Genomic DNA, 20,234 nt, shown 5'->3' on the forward strand with positions numbered 1-20,234 from the left:
TGTCGTTATCAGAGTTTAGTGGTGCCGAGCTATTGGCCACAAAGCGCTACTCTCGTCGCGGTCACAGTGCCACCACTAGCCAGGCCTGTCCACAAATGAGTGCGATTTGAGAAAAGGAAACCTCCAGAGTGATTCCCCGTTGAGAGAAGAGGTCAAAAATGTAATATTGCTCAAATTGGCAAAAGAAATTAACCAGCATGGGGGTCGAACCCACAATCTCCTGATTCCACGGTGTATCGTAGTCAGACGCCTTGCCATTGGGCCAACCGGCCTGACAATTGAAAACATCTAAGATGTCCGTCTTGGGAGCGCAGCTCGAAGTGCGGTTCAAGTAGTCCGCAGCCCCGCTGGCGCGCGAAGTTATCGGCTTCTTCAGTCTCTTCCGGTCGAGTGCGATCCTAAAGTCGAAGCTGAGATCAAGGCTTTTGATTCTTGAAGCTTGCCGTGTAGAGTTGAAGGGGTTTGATTGCTTCTCTTTGACTAGACAACAATGTCAGGGATTGTCGACTTCAAAGTTGGCAGAAACCATGATTTGAGGTTGACATCTTTGTTTCCGAAATGAACTGTTGTAACAATACAGTTGGACTTTATCGAAGCTTTCCTGTCTCTCGCCACTTATCAATACCTGAGAATACAGTCATTCGTCATATACTCTGTCTCGAAACCAAGAGAAGTTACTGGCTTCTTTAGGTCTACCCAGGGCCACCAACCTCAGAACTCCCACTCATTGTTAATACTTCAAGAGAGCCCGATTTGGTCCGGAGGTCGTTCGGCTCGCAAACCTCTTGTGAGGAAAATAACCCGATATTTTCGAACTGTATTTGATTGATTTCTGACAGAAGAGATATAGCCACAGATGCTTCATCGTATAATGACCACCCTGAAGCCGCTTCCTGGCAACCTTCCGACATTCGCTCTCAATAGGTACTCACATACAGAAGTCTGACAAACACAGCAAAATGAAGACACTCACATTAGTAGGAATCGGCCACAGAGACTGTGGTTGGACAACCTTTATCCGATCCCTATTCGAAAACCTAGGTGACTACGCAGCCGCTCAGGACAATGACATCAGCATACACACAGCCAGCCTCGATGAACAGAACCTCCAGATCCATCTCATCGATACACCCGGTCTCTCTCCCGACAGGCGGCACTTCCCAGACACCAAGACACTTAACTACATCAAGACCCGGCTCAAATCTATGGACACACAGATAGACGGCGTCATCTACCTCCAGCGCGTCATGGGCCTAAGCAACGCTAACTACGCAGTTCGTAACCTGAACGCCTTTTTCGACGTCTTCAGGTCCCGTCGGCCCCGATACGCCGTCGTCGCTGCCACGAACTGGGACCGTGTCACGAATAAGGCTGACAGCTCGGTGCTCGAGGGGTACTTCTATGATCATCTCGACCGCGTGTGCCTGGCCAGTTCACTGGGAGTACGGATCCAGCGAGCGAAGTTGGGCGACTCGACGGACGCGAGTTGGGATCCTTTAGAAAGTATGAGGTATGTCGAGACGCCGGAGCCGTCTCCGCCGCCTCCACCACCGCCACCTACCCCGGCTTCACGGTCGCCTTTGTCTCCTGCTTTCGACGCCTCTTTGGTTCCCGATGGTCAAGATCGGGAGAGGCCATTGTCTACTACAATTAAAACCATCCGTAAGTATATGAAGTCGAGAAAAGGATTGTTTTTGTATTGAAAGGAGATCTAGCAGCAGCAGAATACCTCCAACAGATTTTGACCGAGCTCGTGTCGGATGGCGAGGAAATTGGCGTAGACCACCGAGTTGAAGACGATCTGCATTGTAGAGACGAGCAGGTGGAGGCAAATTCTGAGTAGGTTGCACCGAGGCTCCGTTGAAGAGGCCTAGTGTTCAGGCTTCTCAAACTGCGTCGTAATGTAAGTTACTCAAGTGGTCGTTGTATCAATGCTGCGGGGCAGTATCATACAAGATGAATTGTAAGCATTGTGATACCCATAGGTGATACCTTGAGGTGTAATAGATGTATTTCTCTAAGGTAGCTACAGAAAAGCGTCCATCGTGTGGCACTTTTGCACACATTTTCTTACGATTGTAGTCGTAAAGGACGGCACTGGTAGTATCATGTACTAGGTAGCTACTGGTACGCGGTCGATCAAGAGTCTTTATGCGAGCTTTAGGTGTGCGAAACTCGAGCTGCACTATATTCGTTAGTGTCCTAATGCACCTTACCATTGTACCAAAGAGGCGGTTGAGATCCTGGAGAATTCCAAATGGCGACATGATTTAAATTGCCCGTTAGTGTGTTTGCATGCAGTTTGTCGATGTTGGAACCACGATAGGCCCAATCAAGCTTGGCAAGGGCGTTTATCCTTCCAGAGTCTCTCATCCTTCAAGTACGTCACATAGTTCTTCACTTGACAAGACAGAATCCAGTCTTGGTTGCGTATTGCAGTGTGTGGCAAAGTCTACCAAAGGTTACCTACTCTTCGGTCGCTCTCTATTGTCTAGGTTGTGAGACAGGATAGGCTGATGGCTGATAAGGCTACCTCGTGAGGTTCTTGTCTAGAGTGCAACATGACTACACAACACACGATGATAGCTCACCGCTCGCATGTTTCGGGCTGGCCAACGCCCGGCCAAGCCACAGCCGAGTCTGACATGCAACACATGGTAAACCGTTGACGGGCTGTAGCGGCTAGATGAATCTCACCCTATATCATGATCTCACTAGCGCCCCGATACAACGTGGTTGAGATTGTGCTTGCCGTCTTGCAGGAGCTGAAAGATAACCGAGATGTAGTGGGATGCTTGATCCTCGCGAAAAGGATTTCTTGATTGGCAACATCATTGTCTGACATCTCGCATCCAACAAGAATTCATCTTGCGCGACTTCCCTTTAGAGACGACGCCTCACGACGCCCCGTTGCAACCTCGTTGTCTCAGCCCCAGTCCATTCCGTGCCGCTTCGGCAGACTTGTTTGCTGCACAAACATCGCCCACCCTAGGCTTCCTTCGACGATCGCGACACTTTATAAAGTAACGATGTCTCGGCCTCCAAATCATGATTCTGCTCAGGTAAGACCGTAGCCTCAGAGCTTCAAACCCTAAGAGTCTCAGTCTCGTTACTTGAAAACCATGTTGCCACATATCGCAAGATATCTCTTCTTTGGGATCGTGGCCCTCGCATCCCTCACCACAGCTCAAGACTCCTCCTATAAAGCAATATGCAAATCCTATCCAGGCACCGCTGACTGGCCCTCCGCAGCAGAATGGGCCCGCCTCGGCGAGTCCCTCGGAGGCGGACGACTTCTCCGCCCGTCTCCTCCGGGAGCTGTCTGCCATCCCGGACAGGACGCCTACAACGAGACCGCCTGCACCGACGTCGAGGCCCGGTGGAACTCGTACGAGCTCCATGTCGACGACCCCGTCTCCGTCGTCTGGAGCAACTTCGCTAATGACTCCTGCCTTCCTGACCCGGCTTATCTGTGCAGCGGTGACGGATACCCTGCGTACGTCGTGAATGCTACCACGCCGGAGCATGTCAAGATTGGTATCGATTTTGGTATGTTGTCTTTTATAGCTGCCTCCACCCCAAGTTTTGAGTGTTGACTGGGGTTATAGCAAGGAAGAATAATGTGAGACTCATTGTGAAGAGCACCGGGCACGATTACCTGGGTAGATCGATCGCCCCTGGCTCGCTCTCCATCTGGGTGCATCATATGACGGGCATCGAGTACCATCCGGATGAGTTCAAGCTTGCGGGAAGCAATATCACAATCCCGGGAAGTGCAGTGACTGCTGGAGGCGGCACCGAGATGTATGACCTCTACAAAGCTACTGCTGAACACGGCCAGGCCATTGTCGGCGGTACCGCTAAGACGGTGAGCGTCGGGGGGTATGCTACTGGAGGCGGCCACTCGTTGCTCGCGCCGCGTTTCGGGTTGGCAGCGGATAATGTCTTGCAGATGGAAGTCGTCACGCCCCTTGGCGAGATCTTGACTCTCAACGAGGCTCAGAACGCTGACCTGTTCTGGGCTATGCGCGGTGTAAGTGTGCCTCACTTTGTGAGATTTTCATCATTACTGATCTCATTAGGGAGGGGGATCGTCGTTTGGTGTTCTCACATCAATCACCTTCGCGACACACCCGTCGCCCCCAATCACTCACACGGCATGGGCAATGCTCACCGAGCTAAGGTCCCCCATCATCCCAGACCTCGCCGCCTACTTCCTCTCAAACATCCCCGCCCTGGAGAAGGCAGGCCTCGCCGGCTACGCCCTGATCAACTCACACATGCCGAATCCCGTCAGCTCCCCGGGCCTCCCACCGAACGCGGCGGGCGTCATCGGCATATCCCTCATGCAGGATGACACGGACCGGGAAGAAGTCAACAGGATCTGGACGTCAATCAACCAGACCGTCATGGAACGCTGGCCCAATGTCACTTTTGCCAAGATCACCACCGAGTATCCGTCCTGGCTTGACTTTTATGATAAGAATTATGACATGAATAAGGGCGGCATCAACAAGCTGCTGGCTTCTCGTTTACTGGATGAGAAGGCGTTAACGGGGGACCTAGACGCTCTTGCTGGCGCCGTGAAGACGGCGACTGATAATGTGGGCGGCATGTATGCGTTTTTGGTGTCCGGCAAGGGTGTGCACAACGCGAAGCCTAGGGGTGGAGGTGATGCGGTTCACCCGGCGTGGAGGACTGCCTACATCCACGCGAGTAAGTCATATTCATTCGTCTAAAAGGAGTCCCCCGAGCTGACTTCTATTTCTCACAGTCACTGCCATTGGATGGACTTCGTTCAATGAGACGTCCAAGAGTGAAGCAGAGAAGAGCATCTATGACTCGGTTGAAGGCTTCCGGCAGTTGACACCTGGTGGAGGATCCTACTTGAATGAGGTAAGTCAAGCATAACGTTCGAAACGACTAGTTTTGGGAGTCTCATTAATGTGTCACAGGGTCTGTCGTATGAGGAAGACTGGCAACATACCTTTTGGGGGACTAATTACGAGCGCCTTCTCAAGATCAAGAAGACCGTCGATCCAGACGACGTTTTCTGGTGCCAGCCCTGTGTCGGAAACGAGGGATGGAAGCAGAGAACTGACGGACAACTTTGCAAAACCTAGATCGGAATACTGAGAGGCTGTACTTTTCGTATCAATGCCGTTCACAAGCTAGAAACATAACTGGGTTATTGCACTCAAAGTAAACCATATCAATGGGTGAAATGGAAATGGCAATGAGATAAAATCAGAAGTCGGATTAAGGTCTACTTGGGCTCTGAAGCCGTGATTCATGACTTTCTAGTCGGGTTCATAGCCTTCACCCAAGGCTTCCAGATATCCTCAATGGTCTCGGGAGAATTCCAACCGTTCCACTCATAGTTGGACAGGCCCCACGTATCGGGCACACCCTGCGCGCCGGAGCGCACACGATAGCTACCGGCAAGTCCCCAGACCATCCAGCTGACGTTGTGCTTGACGGTGTAGTCCCTCAGACACACCTGAAGGGTATCGTTACGGAGCGTATCGTCCTGGCCGTTGCCAAACTCCGAAAAGATGACGGGCGTCAACCGGCTCGCCTTGGGGCAGTCGTTCGTAACATTGCAGGCCGCGGGCTTGTCAATACCCAACGCGTTAAAGCCGTTGCGATAAAGACCCGCTTCGATAATAGGGCACGATCCCGTGTCGACATCCTCGCTCATCTTGTAGAGGTGCAGCTCCCAGACGAGCTTGTCCGCCCAGGCGTGGCTGTCGAGGTCAAACACCTTGGGCTCGCGGCGGGCGGCGTCGCGAATGGCGGTGCACTTGTAGCACGGCGCCGTCAGGTAGTTCTTGCCCGAGGTGAGAGCAGACAGGTCCTGGCCGTACTGCATGCCGCCCCAGAGGATGAGGACGTCCGGGTTGGCCTCGTGGATGGCGTCGGCGCCGGCGGAGAAGTTGCCGACGAGCGTGTCCCAGTTGTAGTACAGGTTCGTCACGTTCCACGACTCGCGGACCTCGTTGCGGAGGGAGAGGGAGACGATGTTGGGGTGGGACTTTGCCCAGTTGGCGACGTAGGAGAGGCCGCGGCGCCAGTGGGTGGTGTTGAAGTTGACGTCGTCGAACCAGGCGTTGCCGTCCGTGTGGGAGCAGCACCACTGGGCCTTGCCGACGTGCACGTCGGGGGAGATGAAGATGCCGCGCTCGTAGGCGGCCTCGACGATGGCGGACCAGATCTCGAAGCGGGTCGTCTCGCGGGTCCAGGTCGGGTTGTTGCGGATGATTTCGTTGGTGACCTTTGTGCCGTTGACGAAGCCAAGGGCCGTGATCATAGCGACTTCGAGCGGGACGTCCTCGCCGTCGCGGTCGTAGATTTGGTCGACCATCTCGATGGCGTAGCCCCTAAGAAGAGTGTGAGCTGGGAGCGTTTCAAGGTGTGCGTTAAAATACACGCATGTGATATTGAAGGGAGCTTACATGCGGATGTAGTTGAAGCCAACGCTCTCGACATCGTCGAGAATCTGGTCAACTGAGGCCCATTCCAGACCCTCAGGGACCATAGTCTCTCCTTCGTGGTTTGTAAGTCAGGTGCTCTTGTGAAGTCTTCACTAGATGTTCAACGTACCACTCATCGGCCAGTTGACACCAGCCCAAGTCACGACATCACCGCGGGCATTGACGATATCACGTCCGCGAGTGCTGAAGGGAGCGTAGGGCCATGAGTTGCCAGTCTGGTTGCCCGCCTGTCTCGGGACGGCCTTGTGAGAGACATAACGAGGCGAGGCTGGAGTCTTCATGTACTGCGCACATGTCGACGACACAAGCGCCGCAAAGGCGATGGCAAGACCCTTCATTGCGGAAACAGAGACTCACGTAAAGACCAACGTGAGAAGCAAAGCTGCAATGAGAGAAAGGAAGGTAACACTGGCGAAGAAGAGGAGGACGGTCTCTCTCTTAAAAGGACGTAACACCCATCGGAGATGCTGGCTAGGTACATCTATGGATGGCCCGGAAGTTGGAGCCATTGGGCAATGGCTTTGTTCGGCTCCGCATCCCCCGCACCGTTATTTTCCTCGTGTTTAATGAGCATCGTCATTCAACCCCGATCCGATCATGGACAAACATCGGCTCCCAAGCTACGTTTGGGTGGGTGCTGGGCGAAGGGGCGGTGGGCTTTTTACCGAAGCTATTTCAACCAAGGTTTGGGGCCGGACAAGGCCAGGATTCCCCCCATGGAAATATCTTCCCCGAGGTGCTCCAGGTGACGGCATTGGGCCGCTTGAACTGGTGGAGTCTTGGAGAAACCTCCTAGCATGGGTTTACCCCGCATTCTATCATGGGGGATGGTGGAGATGGGAAAGAGGAAAACAACCTACTTGCCTGATTCCGTAGTAGATTCTTAGAAGACCTGGAGAGGAGACTTTGTTTTGTTTTTTTGCCGGCAAACGGTGGCCCGGGGGCGGGGGATGCTGTTCGGAGCCGGGCCGAAAATGGTGGTCTGCCGAGACGATATGATGTCGTCTGATCTCCCCTTATTTTGTTCAAAGGCCAAGCTGGAGCCTATCTCTTGACACCGACACCAACAACCCAACATCAAGTGATTGAGTTGACTTTTGTTTGACTGCAGTTACCCTGGTCGATTCAGACCGACTGTCGGACATCCGTGTTCAAGATTGTCTGAAAGCCATAAGCTGACGATTGATATCTCGAAACTCATTACCACGTCATTAGAACAAGACGGAGTCTTATTTCCTTCTCTCTGCAATCGCGTCAGGGCCAACTTTCGCTAGAAGTACAGTTATTGAACCGGGAAAATCTACATGTGCATGCATATTGGAATAGCGCATGAACACGGGACACTAAGCCGCAAGAGGAGAACGAAAGTAGTCTGTACCTATGAGACACTCGCTTCTCAATACAGAAACGGGCCTGATCAAGACCAAAGTCTGCCTTGTATGTTTACCTGTGAGACGAGGTGACCAGAGTAGCCATACGATGTTCTCCTAGGCGCTTTGGCGGGTTACACCAAGACAGTCAGCACTTAAGCTGTGTCTCAACGCACTGAGATACTGGCAGTAATAATAGATATTGTGTGGCGAAGGGTCTGGCTGAGCCAGTTTTCTCAATGATGGCAAGGCAGCAGCGCAGGCAAGTCTGTTTGCACGACTTCAATGGAGGAAACAGCCGAAAAAAGATGGATAATATAAGGCTGTTTACCATCCCAAGACGTGTAACTCTTATGCTGAAAGGATCTCTCTGCTTCTTTCGTATCGTACGTTACCTCAAGGGCCAGCACAGAGGCGAAGCATGTCATCGGTTCGTAGCTCCCCTCGGGAGGACCCGGTGGAAACCGGTGCTGCACTGCAATTGCCCCCCATTGATGTTTCACCCGACCCTCTCTATGTGTCTTCCTCTCCTCCACAAGAAGCAGTTGCTCCCTCCAGCTGCGTGTTCACTCCGGGATCCAGACAGGAGCACAATGAACCGGCTCCTCGATATAGTCTGATCACCGACTCAGACCCAGCTGGACACATCGAGCCACCTTTGCCTCGCGCGAAACCAAGGATCATCGATGGTCGATCTCGCCTTTTCTCTTTCGGCGAATACCACTGGTCGCTCGAACTATCGGCAATTTTATTTAGCATAACATCTTTCGCCGCAATCCTCGTTCTTCTTCCCCTCTACGAGAATAAGCCGTTGTCATCCTGGACCTTCTCTATATCGTTCAACGCCGTCATCTCTATTCTCGGAGCTACGTCCCGGGCCTCTCTGGCATTCGCCATCAGCGCTTGTATCAGTCAGGGAAAGTGGAACTGGTTCCGAAGAAAAGACGAAAATGTCATGGTCTTCGACTGTTTCGAAGAAGCCAGTCGAGGACCCTGGGGAAGTGTTCGACTGCTTTGGTGGACCAAACTTTCGTACGAGAGTCTTTTGAATTCGGACAACACAATCATGGGCTAATAGAGTCATGCAGACATTGGATCGCTCTTGGCGCCCTTTCAGCAGTCGTATTAGTAGGCTTTGAACCCTTTCTGCAAGCCGTCATCGCTTTTTCCGGAGAAGACGTCACTGTCGAAGGCTCAGCAATGAAAAATGGTATTGGAAAGACCCAGAGACTAGACGCGGGAGAGTTTTCAGTCTATGGGTTTGGCCAAACGAGCGTCAAGATGCCAAAGCCCTGGGACTTTTTCAGCCAGGTAGCCATGAAGTCCAAGTGTGACTTTGGCGCAATGGCAGCAGTGTGGGAAGGCTTCTCCGATCTCAGCTCTTCCGAAACTGCAAAGCCAGCATTTGAGTGTCCAACAGGCAATTGTACCTGGGATCCATTCTCATCAGTCGCGGTCTGCAGTTCATGCAACGATATATCACACGCGATGAATAAGTCGAAAGGGAAAACATATCTTAGGGACGAAATCATTACCCTACCGGACAGGATGAACTTTCCCGATAACTTCCTGCATAACTACACCAGATTTGAGATTCCGAAACTAAACCTTAGCATATCAAACTTCGATGGGCTCAGGGCTGTTGGAGTAAACATTGACGAGGAAGTCAGAAGCGCCGAAGTTACCGCACGATCGACTTACAACCCAGGACGAACACTGACGTTTGGACATCTCCAATCCATGATATTTTCTTTCTCTATAATGTCAGCAAGCACCGACTATCGTCAACAAAAGCAGCGTTGGGAAGACAAAGATGTTACGGCCGACGAGTGCGCGCTCTACTTTTGTACCAATACCTACCAATCAGTTGTCGAACAAAATGTACTGCACGAAAAAGTCATCAGTTCTCGAGCCAACCGGAACCTAGACTCCTTCCTTACTGGGGCATACTTGAATAACTTCGCCCTCACCAAGGCTTTCAACGCCTATATGAACTATTCACTTCATATCGGAATCTTGGACTCGCCCCGCACAGATCTACAACTCCTCATTTCTCAGGATGAGTACTTCAACGACACTGGTGTGGCCTTAGAAGAAGATTTGAGGTTCAATATCTCACACAACACCGTTGGCAGCCTCATTGAATGGATCGCTGTAGGACTGACAGGCCGGAAAGACACAGCATCAAACGTACCAGATGAGACGGAACTACTAGTGTATCCTTGGGCTGCGGGCACAAGTCCTGGCAAAACGCCGACGGACATTGTCACCAGTTTTGCAGCTTCGCAGAACATGTCAAGGACATTTGAAACGGTCGCCGCGAGTCTGACAAAATGGATCCGAAATCGTTCGCTACAAAGTGATCCGCACCCGGGGGTAATGAACATATGGGAAATCAAGATCAGAGTGAACTGGGCATTCTTGTCACTACCAATTGGGGCGTTGATAGGCGGTTGTATCTTCTGTATACTGTCGATGTTGGAGACGCGAAGGCTCAGGCTACCGGCCTGGAGGGGAAGCTCCTTGGCGACGCTAGCCCACGGTCTTGACGCGGAGTCGAGGGCTTTCTTGAGAGAGGCGAGTGATAGTGCTCGTATCGCTTCCCAGGCGCGAACTTTGGAGGTCAAGTTTGTCGATTCCGAAGGCGGACCGGAGCTAGTTCGTGGGACCAAGGCTAGCAGGCCCGCCCGTGATGCTGCTTGATGCGTCTGTGTAGCGACACTGTTCATGGCGTGCTGGTTCAAGCGTCATCGGTAGGAGCTGTTAGGGGCGGACGACTCTTTCCTTTCAATCAAATGGAATATCTGAGCAACACAAGTCTCATAGGTCGAGACAACTCAATTTTGCAACCATAGTATCAATATTACACTTTCATTCAAAAGAGACATGATGCATATTCGCTCCACATCATGCGTCGCTTCTCAATCAAAAGCATGCTTTCACTTAGTCAAGCTCTTCTCCGGGTTCTTCTCATACCGGTTACACCACTTCCGCCACTCTTTCGCGGCCTTATGCATCACAACCCTCAAATCCTCCTTCACATCGTTCACCTCCCACGCCTCATCTTCCCAGTTCTTCTGGCCGCGCGTCATGGCGGGGGACCAGCCAATCGCTTCCAAGCATTCGCTGATTTCATAGGTCAGCTTTAATCTGACCGATGGACTGAGGCAGGTGAGTTATGGATGGGAACTTACACTTCCGTGGGCGAAGAGGTGTATCTGGGAAACAGTCTCGAATCGACACGATGACACTCAGCTTCCAGGTATCGTGTCAACACGTCGATGCGGTTGGCCGGCTTGAAGCTGAGCTGGAGCTTGTCCTCCTTGGCCAGCTCGGCCTCTGACTTTTCCGGGTCGATGGACTCGGGCTTCTTGGACGTGGAGGCGATGCGCTTGGTAACGGAGCGCGCTGTCTTGGAGCCCTTGATGGTGAAGTATGCCCACACAGCTGTGATGAGTCAGTAAGCAAGTAGACCAAAATAGGCACGGGTAGTCAGTAACGAAGAAGACTTACCATTGACCTCAAACAACCCAGAGACGGCAATCATAACCAAGTCAATGGCCAGCGAAACAGGAAGCAACCCAGTCGCGATGATGGCGTCGCGCTGCGCCTTGGACTTTGTCCGCATCATGGAGTTGACGAATTCCTCCCTCATCGCCTCGGGCGTCATGTTCATCGAGGGTGAGTACACAAAGACAATTTCCTCCACGCCTACCGTCTTCTTCGTCTCGTGGGAAGTGTGGGCTGGGTCGTCTTCCATGAGCTCGTCTTGCTCGTCCTTGTCGGCCTGCTGTTGCTGCGACCTGAAGTAATCCTCTTCTTCCCTGTCGCCCTTCTCCTCGGCCAACTTCTCGTTCCTCGCCCTCTCATCGAGATCCTTATCCTCGGAGGACTTCTTCTCCTCATCGTGAATCAGGTTCTCTGCATCATCATCCTTGATGTCGGAGCTCTCACGCTTCTTTTCGTCGAGGCTCTTCTTTGTCTCCTTCTCATCCCCCGAAGCGCTCTTGTCCTTTTTGTCCTTCTTCATCCTGCCCTTCAGCGAAAGCTTACGCGATATAGCCGACGGCGGCCTCGCCGGAGGCGTAACGCGCGCCAGGTAATCCAAGTTACTCGTAGTGGTATATTGCATAGCCTTATCCACCCCGCGCGTACACTTGGCCTTGAAACCCGCCCAACTAGTCGTCTTTGCATCGCTCATCTTGGCTTGTCTGACCTCAGTCTGCCATTTCCGCTGCACCTTGTGAGCTACGCCCTCCTTCACGCCCTCAGGCGGCGCCTGGAGAGGCGGAGGCGGGGGCGTGTAAATGAGAAAGCGGGTAGGGATAGCATCAGAGGGCGCCTTGGACCCCAGCCAGGGCTTGGGGAAGGGAACGAGGTATGTGATGAGCTTGTGGGGGTCTCGGCTGTAGTGGATTGGGTTTGAAGGGTCGTCGTTGCCAAAGTCGGAGCCTTGACGCTTGGGAGGGGGCATGATACCTTCTATGGAGGGCGTCCTTGAGAAAGGGGGCGGTTCCTGGCTTTGAGAGAGCAGCTCTGCCACAGCTTTGGGGTGAGGGCGAGCTGGCAAGGGAGGCGGGGGCCCGTTTTCTTCTTCTTCCTGGAGACGCTCCGCGAGGGCGCGGTCCTGGTCTTCGGGTGATGAGAAGGGGTTAGAGGAGAGTGGCCCGTTGGTGTTCCATGCTGGCTGGGTGTGTCGTTGTGGGAGTGGTGGTGATTGGCCTTCTTCCTCTTCCTGAAGTGCCAGGGCCATTGCATAGTCGCGGTCTTCCTGCTCCTGGGCTGCCGGATCTCTACCGCAACCGCCGTGTTCTTGAGCATAAAAGTCGGGGACTTCTGATACCGGTCTTGGATTTGGGACTGGCGGCCGGTCTGCGAATTCCGGGAGCGCTTCTGCGGCTTTGCCCTTGTCGATCGATGAGCGGCGCTCATTAGTGTTTGAGTGCTCAGTGTTGTGATAAAGCACCGCAGGCTCCGGATGCGTCTCAACGGCTTTGCCCTTGTCAAATGAAGAAGGGTACTCATTTTGAGGGGAGTATGTTGCATCATAATACCGCTCAGCCTCCGCAGTATCAACTGAGTCTGCATGTGAGAACCCCGTGTCGTGGTGTAATACAGCGGGTTCGGTCATGGGCGAGACATGATAATCCTCATCCACCTTCGTCTGAGTCGGCGAGTCAAAAGTAGACGCAGTGTGGTGAGTAGAGACCTTGGACTCGGTAGGCGGTGTTGCTGGTCTATGATTGCTTGGCGGATCGTAAATGTTGTCTTCCTCCTCAACCTCCGGAAGCGCGCCGGCCGCCGCCGCTTGCCTCTCGGCATCTCTATCCCGCCAAGAGAGATTCGAGCGCACACTGTTTGAACGGAGGGTAGAGGGCGTGGCCGGAATGATGTTCACAGCCGGAACCCCGCTCCTTGGTTCGACGGGTGAGTCGTCTTGGGCGTTATCATACCATCCAGGCTGAGGTTGCTGCTGTTGCTGCCGCCCAGACTGCGGATGGCCTTGGCCCGATGGCGATGAGGAAAAGAAGAGCTCTTGCTCCGCAATGGAGCTCGTCGTGTGACGCTCCCGTTCCTGTGCGGTGTCCATCTTTGGTGAGAAAAGAATGTTCTCTTTCTTGGCGATGCAGATGCAACGTGTTTCAGAGAAGATCTTTTCCAAGTTTTCGAGAATTCTTAGAGGTTCACACAAGCATGAAGAGAGAAGGAAGAGAGTTCTTTGGGTTCACTTTTTTGACAAAATAGGCGCGCATCACTGATCTGTCTCTGAACCTTAATATTGCGCCTCCCCATGAAGAAGGCGAACACACTTTCTCAGTCTTTTCAACGGCCTGGAAGGGAACGCGCAACACGAGCTGCGGCGTGGGCGAGGAAGGGGGCGGATGACGTGTTTTCAGATATTGAGGGTGTGGCGCAGTGCCATGGATTGTGGCACTGGCCCAGCAATTGGACTTTTGTTCTCAGGCATTCAAGGCGATGGATCATGGCCGATTAAACGAGCTTACCTTGGACGAACAAGGATCCAAGCAGCGGATATTGTGGCTAGAGAGAAGGCGTTTCATAGCAGAGAGGGGGCGATGCGTTGTTCATTGTTTGTTGGGTAAAGCATAGTGATGTGATCCTGGCCTCACTTGGATCTCGGGGCGGCCTATTCTCAAGAGTTGAGAAACCGTCACGTGATGGTTTATCGAATTGACTCGACGGGCATCCCGTTTGAAGTTCTTGTCGTTCGTGAAAACTCATATGAAAACTTGCCAAGTTAACCTTGGTGATGTCGTTCCCCGATAACCCGGAACCCCAAGTTCCGATACTGCTTCTCTGTTGAGGATGAGTATATATAGCGACTTGTTCACCAGAGAGCAGCCAAGGTCTTGGTGGGTTTCGAGTGGGTTGCGATACGACGGCTGGGCTAGGTGGAAACGCGGGCGAAGCCAGAAGCCCCGTGGGGATGCGACGTGTATTGGCAAAATAGTCCAATCGCTCAAGAGATTCAAAGTTGCGATTGAAGATGGTGAGGCCTCACCATCTTTTACGATGAGGGTTGAGAACGGTTGTTGTAAGTGACGTTCAGAAAGGCTGGCGCCTATCGCAACACCACCTTTGCCTCTCGGGGGTGGGCTTTCAGGGTCTGTAAATAAACCACGAGACCAAGGCAATATGTTTGAATAGCCAAGGAAACCCGTAATTTCCCTCCGATATTCTCCGTGCCTATCATGGACCAGGTCTCGCAACTCTGGATGCCGTTCGGAGTCAACGATGCGGGTGGCCCTTAGTACGAAGCTCCGTCCCGTCGCCCGCTATCCGCGTATAGGAACCACCAAATATAGCAGTTCATTTCATAAAGGTGAGAACTCGCCGTGTCAGTCAGTACCTTATTACCTTCCGTACGAACACGCCATTCATTAAGCGACTGATTAGCGGTGGTGGTCATGGTCTCGACATCGGCCGTGGCTGCAGACCGACGTTCAGCGCAGGAAAAGGTCCAAACCAAAGAAAAGTCTCCAACTCGAGGCGACAGCCAGCGTCCTGCGTGCGAAGGGACGATCCTTGCTGAGGCCCAGGGAACGTGTTTAAGCTTTCTTGAAAGAGTTACCGACGCTGCCGTGATAGCCGTGCGCTCGGTCAACCGAAGTCCAGCATACCTCTTCTACGACGGGCTTTAAGATGGGATTGCTGCGGTGCATTGTGTTACAGCACGACAGGCAGGGTGGCCGCGGATGCAGGCTTGGTCGGCCGCGGCAATGTTGAATCTAAGACAAAATAGTTGCAGGCGGTGCGGCGCGGTGCGATGCATGTCTGTCAGGGGAGCTTCTGGGAATTTGCCCCAAAACGATAGCTGAGTCATACTTGAGAATCTCGCCTTAGGTAAGCCGAACGGCAGCACGGTGGTTTTGCACCAGGGAGCGCCCGACCGGGCCCACTCCGGCCATCTCCACCCGGGGCTTCGATCCGCGAATAACTTCAACCCCCAGCATCGTTTTCCATTTTGGAAACCTGTCAGTGCTTGTCTCAAGCACCTCAAGCACCTCGACTCGCTCCGGTCTCTCCCGCTCCGTTCCATCACAAGTGGTTCTCTTCTTACGGATTTAGATCATGAAGTTGCTGTTCTCCAAGTTCAGACAAACAGAACCTGTGGTCTTTGCCAACGCCGTCGGTCTGACTTGGCACTACCTTTATGAGGATCTCTAATAAGTCAGTGCTGCTCAACCTAATCTCTGTCAGATTCTCTGGACGGTAGCCTTCTCGAAGATGCGGCTCTACCGACAGCACGCCTCGCCCTTCCTGAAAATAACTTTCCCTCCGTCTGAGAAAAGGGCCCCCACTGCGCATGGATGCGTTTCCGCCTGTTGCTCTGAGGCATGTTTCACCGTCATCCCGCCGCTTCTACTCGTCGATCTCCCGCACAGCACCTTTCCCTTACCGCCGCACCGCTGTCCCAGACCGAATGAGAAGAAGAGAATCCACCACCACTTCCCGTCAACCTTTACGCAGCAGGCACCGTAGAAGGAAAAAATGGATGGTCAGGATGTGTTCAGACGTCTTTTGATTCGCCCACTACGTTTTGGCGCCCCCTCTTCTCTCACAGCGCAAGAGCCTCTCTGCGTATCTCCTCTACCATGTTTCCCTGGCATCGTGAAAGGTATGTAGTAAGGCTGATGGGTCCGCCATGCTTCGGGACGGCCGCACGCCGGGACATAAGTGTCAAGCTTGCTTCCCGCGGGTCCTCCCACGACGAAAGGCTCCACGCGTCCTGCACAGACAACGGGTCGTTACGAGGGCCAGGAAAGAAAGATGAAGTTGCATCAGGAGACAAAACATGACCGGGCCCAGAAGAGACCCACCTCCGGTGCTTATTTTGGTAGTCGTATTGCAATGCTGTATCCGTTCATGGCAGGCCGAAAGTTCAATCCTATGTGGTGGTGAACCGTCTGACCTTGGCAAAAAGTGTCAAGACATGCCTCCCCCGCCTCTCGGACCCGGAAGGTTGGGTTGAGACTTGTCAGTATAAGTATTGCTAGTCGGCTCGTTCCCGTGGATCGTCGTCCTGGCTCGAACCTAATATCCCAAGTCTTCACCTTTCCTTTCTTTTCTTCAACACCACCGGGCTGGCTTCCCGTTTCGCTTCGCCCGCTCCCGCACAATGCAGCCGACGAGCTTCCTCACGCTCGCCTTTGCTGCACTGGCGGCAGCGGCTCCACCTCTCATGGATGTGCTCAAGAGCAACAATGATACCTTGAGTACTCTGACCTGTATGATCTTCCATAGAGATAGACCGTTGTATGGACCATGGAGCGGAACCACTAACACCAGATAGCACTCCTGGCAATGGTCCCAGCCCTCAACCAGACCCTCGTTAAAGCCAAGGACGTCACCATCCTCGCTCCCTCGAATGATGCCTTCGCCAAGATGATGCAGATGGACCCGACATTTGCCCAAAAGGCGACCAACGCTACTTTCCTCGCCGATCTCCTGAGCTACCACGTCGTCAGCGGCAAGACCACGGCCACCATGTTCTACGAACAGCCCAAGTTCGCCCAGACCCTCCTCGAGATGCCCACCGCCAACGTCACGGGTAACCAAAAGGTCGAGCTAGTTAGGAAGGGTGACCAGGGCAGGGTATTCAGCGGCTACAAGCAGATGAGCGTCATCACAAAGGCCGACGTCGCCTTCCAGAACGGCGTGCTGCACGTCATCGATACCGTCCTGACGTTCCCCGGATCCCCCGCCGACACGGCTATGAATACGGGCCTCACGAGCATGGCGGGCGCGTTGGTGAAGGCTGGGCTGGTCGATGGTGTCAACTCTTTGCAGGCCGCGACTGTCTTTGCGCCGACGAATGCTGCGTTCCAGGCTATTGGGGCTACGGTTGCGTCGATGGAGCCTGCGGATCTTGCTAGGATTCTACAGTATCATGTCCTTATGAACCAGGTCCGGTTCACCACGGGCGTGGCGACCAAGATGGGATATAAGAGTTTGATGGGTGAGAAGGTTTCGCTGCGGAAGGAGGATACTACCGTCTTTGCCAACTCTGCCAAGGTTACCATCAAGGACATCATCACCAGCGACGGTGTTATGCACGTCGTTGATAGGTAAGCATCTCTCATTCTGTTAACAGCTCGTAGCATTGCAATTTTACTTACACATAAACAGTGTCCTCAACCCAGCATCACCCAAGTTGAGCCCGGGAACCTCGACGGCTGCTTTCCCCGGAGCAGTCCAAGCTGCCAACGCCCCATTCACCGACGGAGTCAAGCCAACTGCCAATTTCACTCCGGCTGGTGCGAGTGCGAGAAGCTTTGATGTCTCGCTCAAGTTTGCTATGATGGGGTTCGTGGGCTGTCTGGCTGTTGCGTACCTGTAAGTAGAGGCGACGTAGTGTCTCACAACAACTTTCATTCTTTGAAGCTCTGATGAGCAGACATTATATTTGAGAACAAGAATTATCTTGCTTCTCACATAATTACATTTAATTGGAGTGGTATACTGCTATAGTTGATGTTCCAATCGTCCTCGATTATTTCAGTCGACTTTTGATGAGCATCCAGGGCTTTCAGTAAATTGTCATGCATGAGAGAGGGTCGGATGTTCGTAGCGCTTTCCTGCTCCCCTGCGTTGGATGTGCTTGCCCAATTGCAATGGTCAGCGTGAGATGGAAGGCACACTTGGTAGTGAGGTACTTTACATGGCCTCCACTTATGTCAGATTGATGCCCTGTAGTGTGATCTTAACTTCACCACATCTTTCAACTACATACAAGCAGGAGACTTCTTTATTGACACAACCTCATCCCATGCCAAACAACAAGGACTGCTCAATTATCCCATTAATTCTATTTGACGTCACGCACGCCTCCAAATGTGGCTCATCAACACGTCGTCCCACAACCTTGAAGAGTTCATCGGCAGAGACATACCGCCCTACGCAATCCTCTCGCACACATGGGGAGAGGATGAAGTGACCTTCCAGGACATGAAGGATCCAAGGTTCTTGGTTCGGGAACAGACGATTAGGAAGGCCGGCTTCGTCAAGATCGCAAAAACCTGCGGGCTAGCTCATCAGCAAGAGCTACAGTACGCCTGGGTCGACACATGCTGCATCGACAAGTCGAGCAGTGCTGAGCTCACTGAGGCCATCAACTCAATGTTTAAGTGGTACCAGCGAGCGGCCATCTGTTATGCCTGGTTATCTGACCTTGATCCTTCCGCCGACATCGACAGCGACTTTGACGGTAGCGGAGACTTAGGTCAATGTCGCTGGTTCACGCGGGGCTGGACCCTCCAAGAACTCATCGCGCCCAAGGAGATCGAATTCTACGACCGAGATTGGAACCTCGTCGGTTGCAAAAGTGGTCTTGTCGACCAGCTCCACGCTATAACAGCCATCGCCAAGGACGTCCTCGTCAACCGCTATGGTGCTTTATTGCACACCTGCGTCGCCGAGAAGATGTCCTGGGCCGCGGGAAGAGAGACAACCCGAGTCGAGGATGCCGCGTACTGTCTCATGGGAATATTCGGCACCAATATGCCTCTCTTTTACGGTGAAGAGGAAAGGGCATTTCAGAGGCTTCAAAATGAGATTCTGCGCGAGAGCGACGATGTGACGATTTTTGCATGGGAGAGAGTCTCATATAGACCGCCGCCAGATCAATGCTTCAGTGACGGCGGCCGGATTCTCGGCGGTGTGCTCGCCGAATCAGCAGACGACTTTGCCGTCCACCGCCATCAAAGAAAGATCTATCCGCCGCCCATCAGGCGGCCGGCGCTCGAGGTGACGAAAAATTGCATCAAAATCTACACCGAGCTTGTCTGGGAAGAAGCGCCTGAGATCAGCGGCCGCCGCTACTACATACATTGCGGCTCTCGTGGCGAGAAACACGTTGCTATCCGCCTCGTTAAAATTGAAGGCGGCTCCTTTGTCCGAGGGGATCTGAATCAATGCGTTTCGACTTGCATTTTCCACATCGACGCCCAGCGCCGACGGGAGTTCAGCCTGCTCGTCAATACCTCGAGCTATCCAATTCGTCTATTAAGCCACGGTGGATGGGACCTTGTCAAAATGAAGTTCCGTTGCCCCAAAAATATGAAGGTCGCAGAGGCCTGGCCATGGTCGAAGTGGCACGATGAAGAATCGGAATTCGTAGCGTACCCGACGCGTCTTTGCGGGTCTATCCTCTTTCACGTTTACCACACAGTCCCCTCTACAGACCACATGGTGACCCCCCGCGAAGGTCACAGGACGGATATCGTCTTCATCTTTAACCCCCACGAGATTCACAGTGACATCCAGGAAGTGAAGGGGACCCTCCTTGAGAGATATGGTGAATATCAGGCAAAAGTGGACCATATTCACTCTTTTTTGGATTCCGAGGAGCCTGATAATTTGGGCTTCCATGACCTTCTCGCGCAAATAGGCTTACCCACGTCCAACAAGGTTGTATTCGACTTGGGAACGTCAAAGCGGTCTGCTGTACTGTCATTCACTTCGAAGAAACTTACAGTTCCCATGACACGCTCGACCTCGGCAGCGTGGGAAATCACGTTCGGGATGAACGAGTCTAAAAGATTCATTGGACCAGTAAAACACAAGAAGTGGCAAGCAGACTATTGATATCTAAAGGGAGGCTGAAATAGCGTGTTCGATAATACTGATAGATCCTTTAGACATAGAAGATGCCTTACATAGTACTGGCAGAGTATAGTTATGCTCATCACAACATAGCTGAAAAGATTCTTCAAATATCTGCGTGGTACCGCGGTGTCAGTTACCATCTACCCTTCCCGCTATTCAGGGAAGTGCCTGGAAGAAGATGTTTATAAACAATAATTTCCGTAGACAACTGATCAAATTGGGAGCCCAATCCTCTGAATGC

The 20,234-nt window shown here is 52.7% G+C and overlaps 6 protein-coding genes and 1 non-coding gene across 7 annotated transcripts; 4 read left to right on the plus strand and 3 right to left on the minus strand.

The window, feature by feature from the left end:
- Positions 1-189: 189 nt before the first annotated feature.
- On the minus strand, positions 190-272 carry BDZ83DRAFT_t84. Its single transcript has one exon. It is a non-coding gene; the product is annotated as a tRNA-Arg (tRNA).
- Positions 273-3,122: 2,850 nt separating this feature from the next.
- BDZ83DRAFT_717480 (FAD binding domain-containing protein) lies at positions 3,123-5,123 on the plus strand (the record flags this gene model as incomplete). Its single annotated transcript, XM_060511955.1, has 5 exons — positions 3,123-3,549; positions 3,609-4,033; positions 4,083-4,716; positions 4,775-4,896; positions 4,956-5,123. The coding sequence occupies 5 exons, from the start codon at positions 3,123-3,125 to the stop codon at positions 5,121-5,123; spliced, it is 1,776 nt and encodes a 591-aa protein (XP_060367911.1).
- Positions 5,124-5,290: 167 nt separating this feature from the next.
- Positions 5,291-6,832, minus strand: BDZ83DRAFT_571598 (beta-1,6-galactanase; the record flags this gene model as incomplete). The annotated part of the gene is made up of 3 exons (XM_060504423.1): positions 5,291-6,380; positions 6,456-6,546; positions 6,604-6,832. The coding sequence occupies 3 exons, from the start codon at positions 6,830-6,832 to the stop codon at positions 5,291-5,293; spliced, it is 1,410 nt and encodes a 469-aa protein (XP_060367912.1).
- Positions 6,833-8,597: 1,765 nt separating this feature from the next.
- BDZ83DRAFT_528881 (uncharacterized protein) lies at positions 8,598-10,525 on the plus strand (the record flags this gene model as incomplete). Its single annotated transcript, XM_060503313.1, has 2 exons — positions 8,598-8,896; positions 8,953-10,525. Coding segments are annotated over 2 exons (1,872 nt in total), but the record flags the coding sequence as incomplete, so codon positions are not given.
- Positions 10,526-11,054: 529 nt separating this feature from the next.
- On the minus strand, positions 11,055-13,454 carry BDZ83DRAFT_649220 (uncharacterized protein; the record flags this gene model as incomplete). The annotated part of the gene is made up of 2 exons (XM_060510252.1): positions 11,055-11,311; positions 11,378-13,454. 2 exons carry the CDS (start codon positions 13,452-13,454, stop codon positions 11,055-11,057), a joined length of 2,334 nt encoding a protein of 777 aa, XP_060367914.1.
- A 3,167-nt stretch (positions 13,455-16,621) lies between these two features.
- BDZ83DRAFT_611290 (fasciclin domain-containing protein) lies at positions 16,622-18,039 on the plus strand. Its single transcript, XM_060507651.1, has 2 exons — positions 16,622-17,454; positions 17,516-18,039. The coding sequence occupies exons 1-2, from the start codon at positions 16,691-16,693 to the stop codon at positions 17,724-17,726; spliced, it is 975 nt and encodes a 324-aa protein (XP_060367915.1). The 5' UTR covers positions 16,622-16,690; the 3' UTR covers positions 17,727-18,039.
- Positions 18,040-18,104: 65 nt separating this feature from the next.
- Positions 18,105-20,234, plus strand: BDZ83DRAFT_611291 (heterokaryon incompatibility protein-domain-containing protein). Its single transcript, XM_060507652.1, has one exon. It carries the CDS (start codon positions 18,221-18,223, stop codon positions 19,970-19,972), a length of 1,752 nt encoding a protein of 583 aa, XP_060367916.1. The 5' UTR covers positions 18,105-18,220; the 3' UTR covers positions 19,973-20,234.

Source organism: Colletotrichum acutatum (genome assembly GCF_030867785.1).
Source record: "Colletotrichum acutatum strain CBS 112980 chromosome Unknown BDZ83scaffold_21, whole genome shotgun sequence".
Classification (NCBI taxonomy): domain Eukaryota; kingdom Fungi; phylum Ascomycota; class Sordariomycetes; order Glomerellales; family Glomerellaceae; genus Colletotrichum; species Colletotrichum acutatum.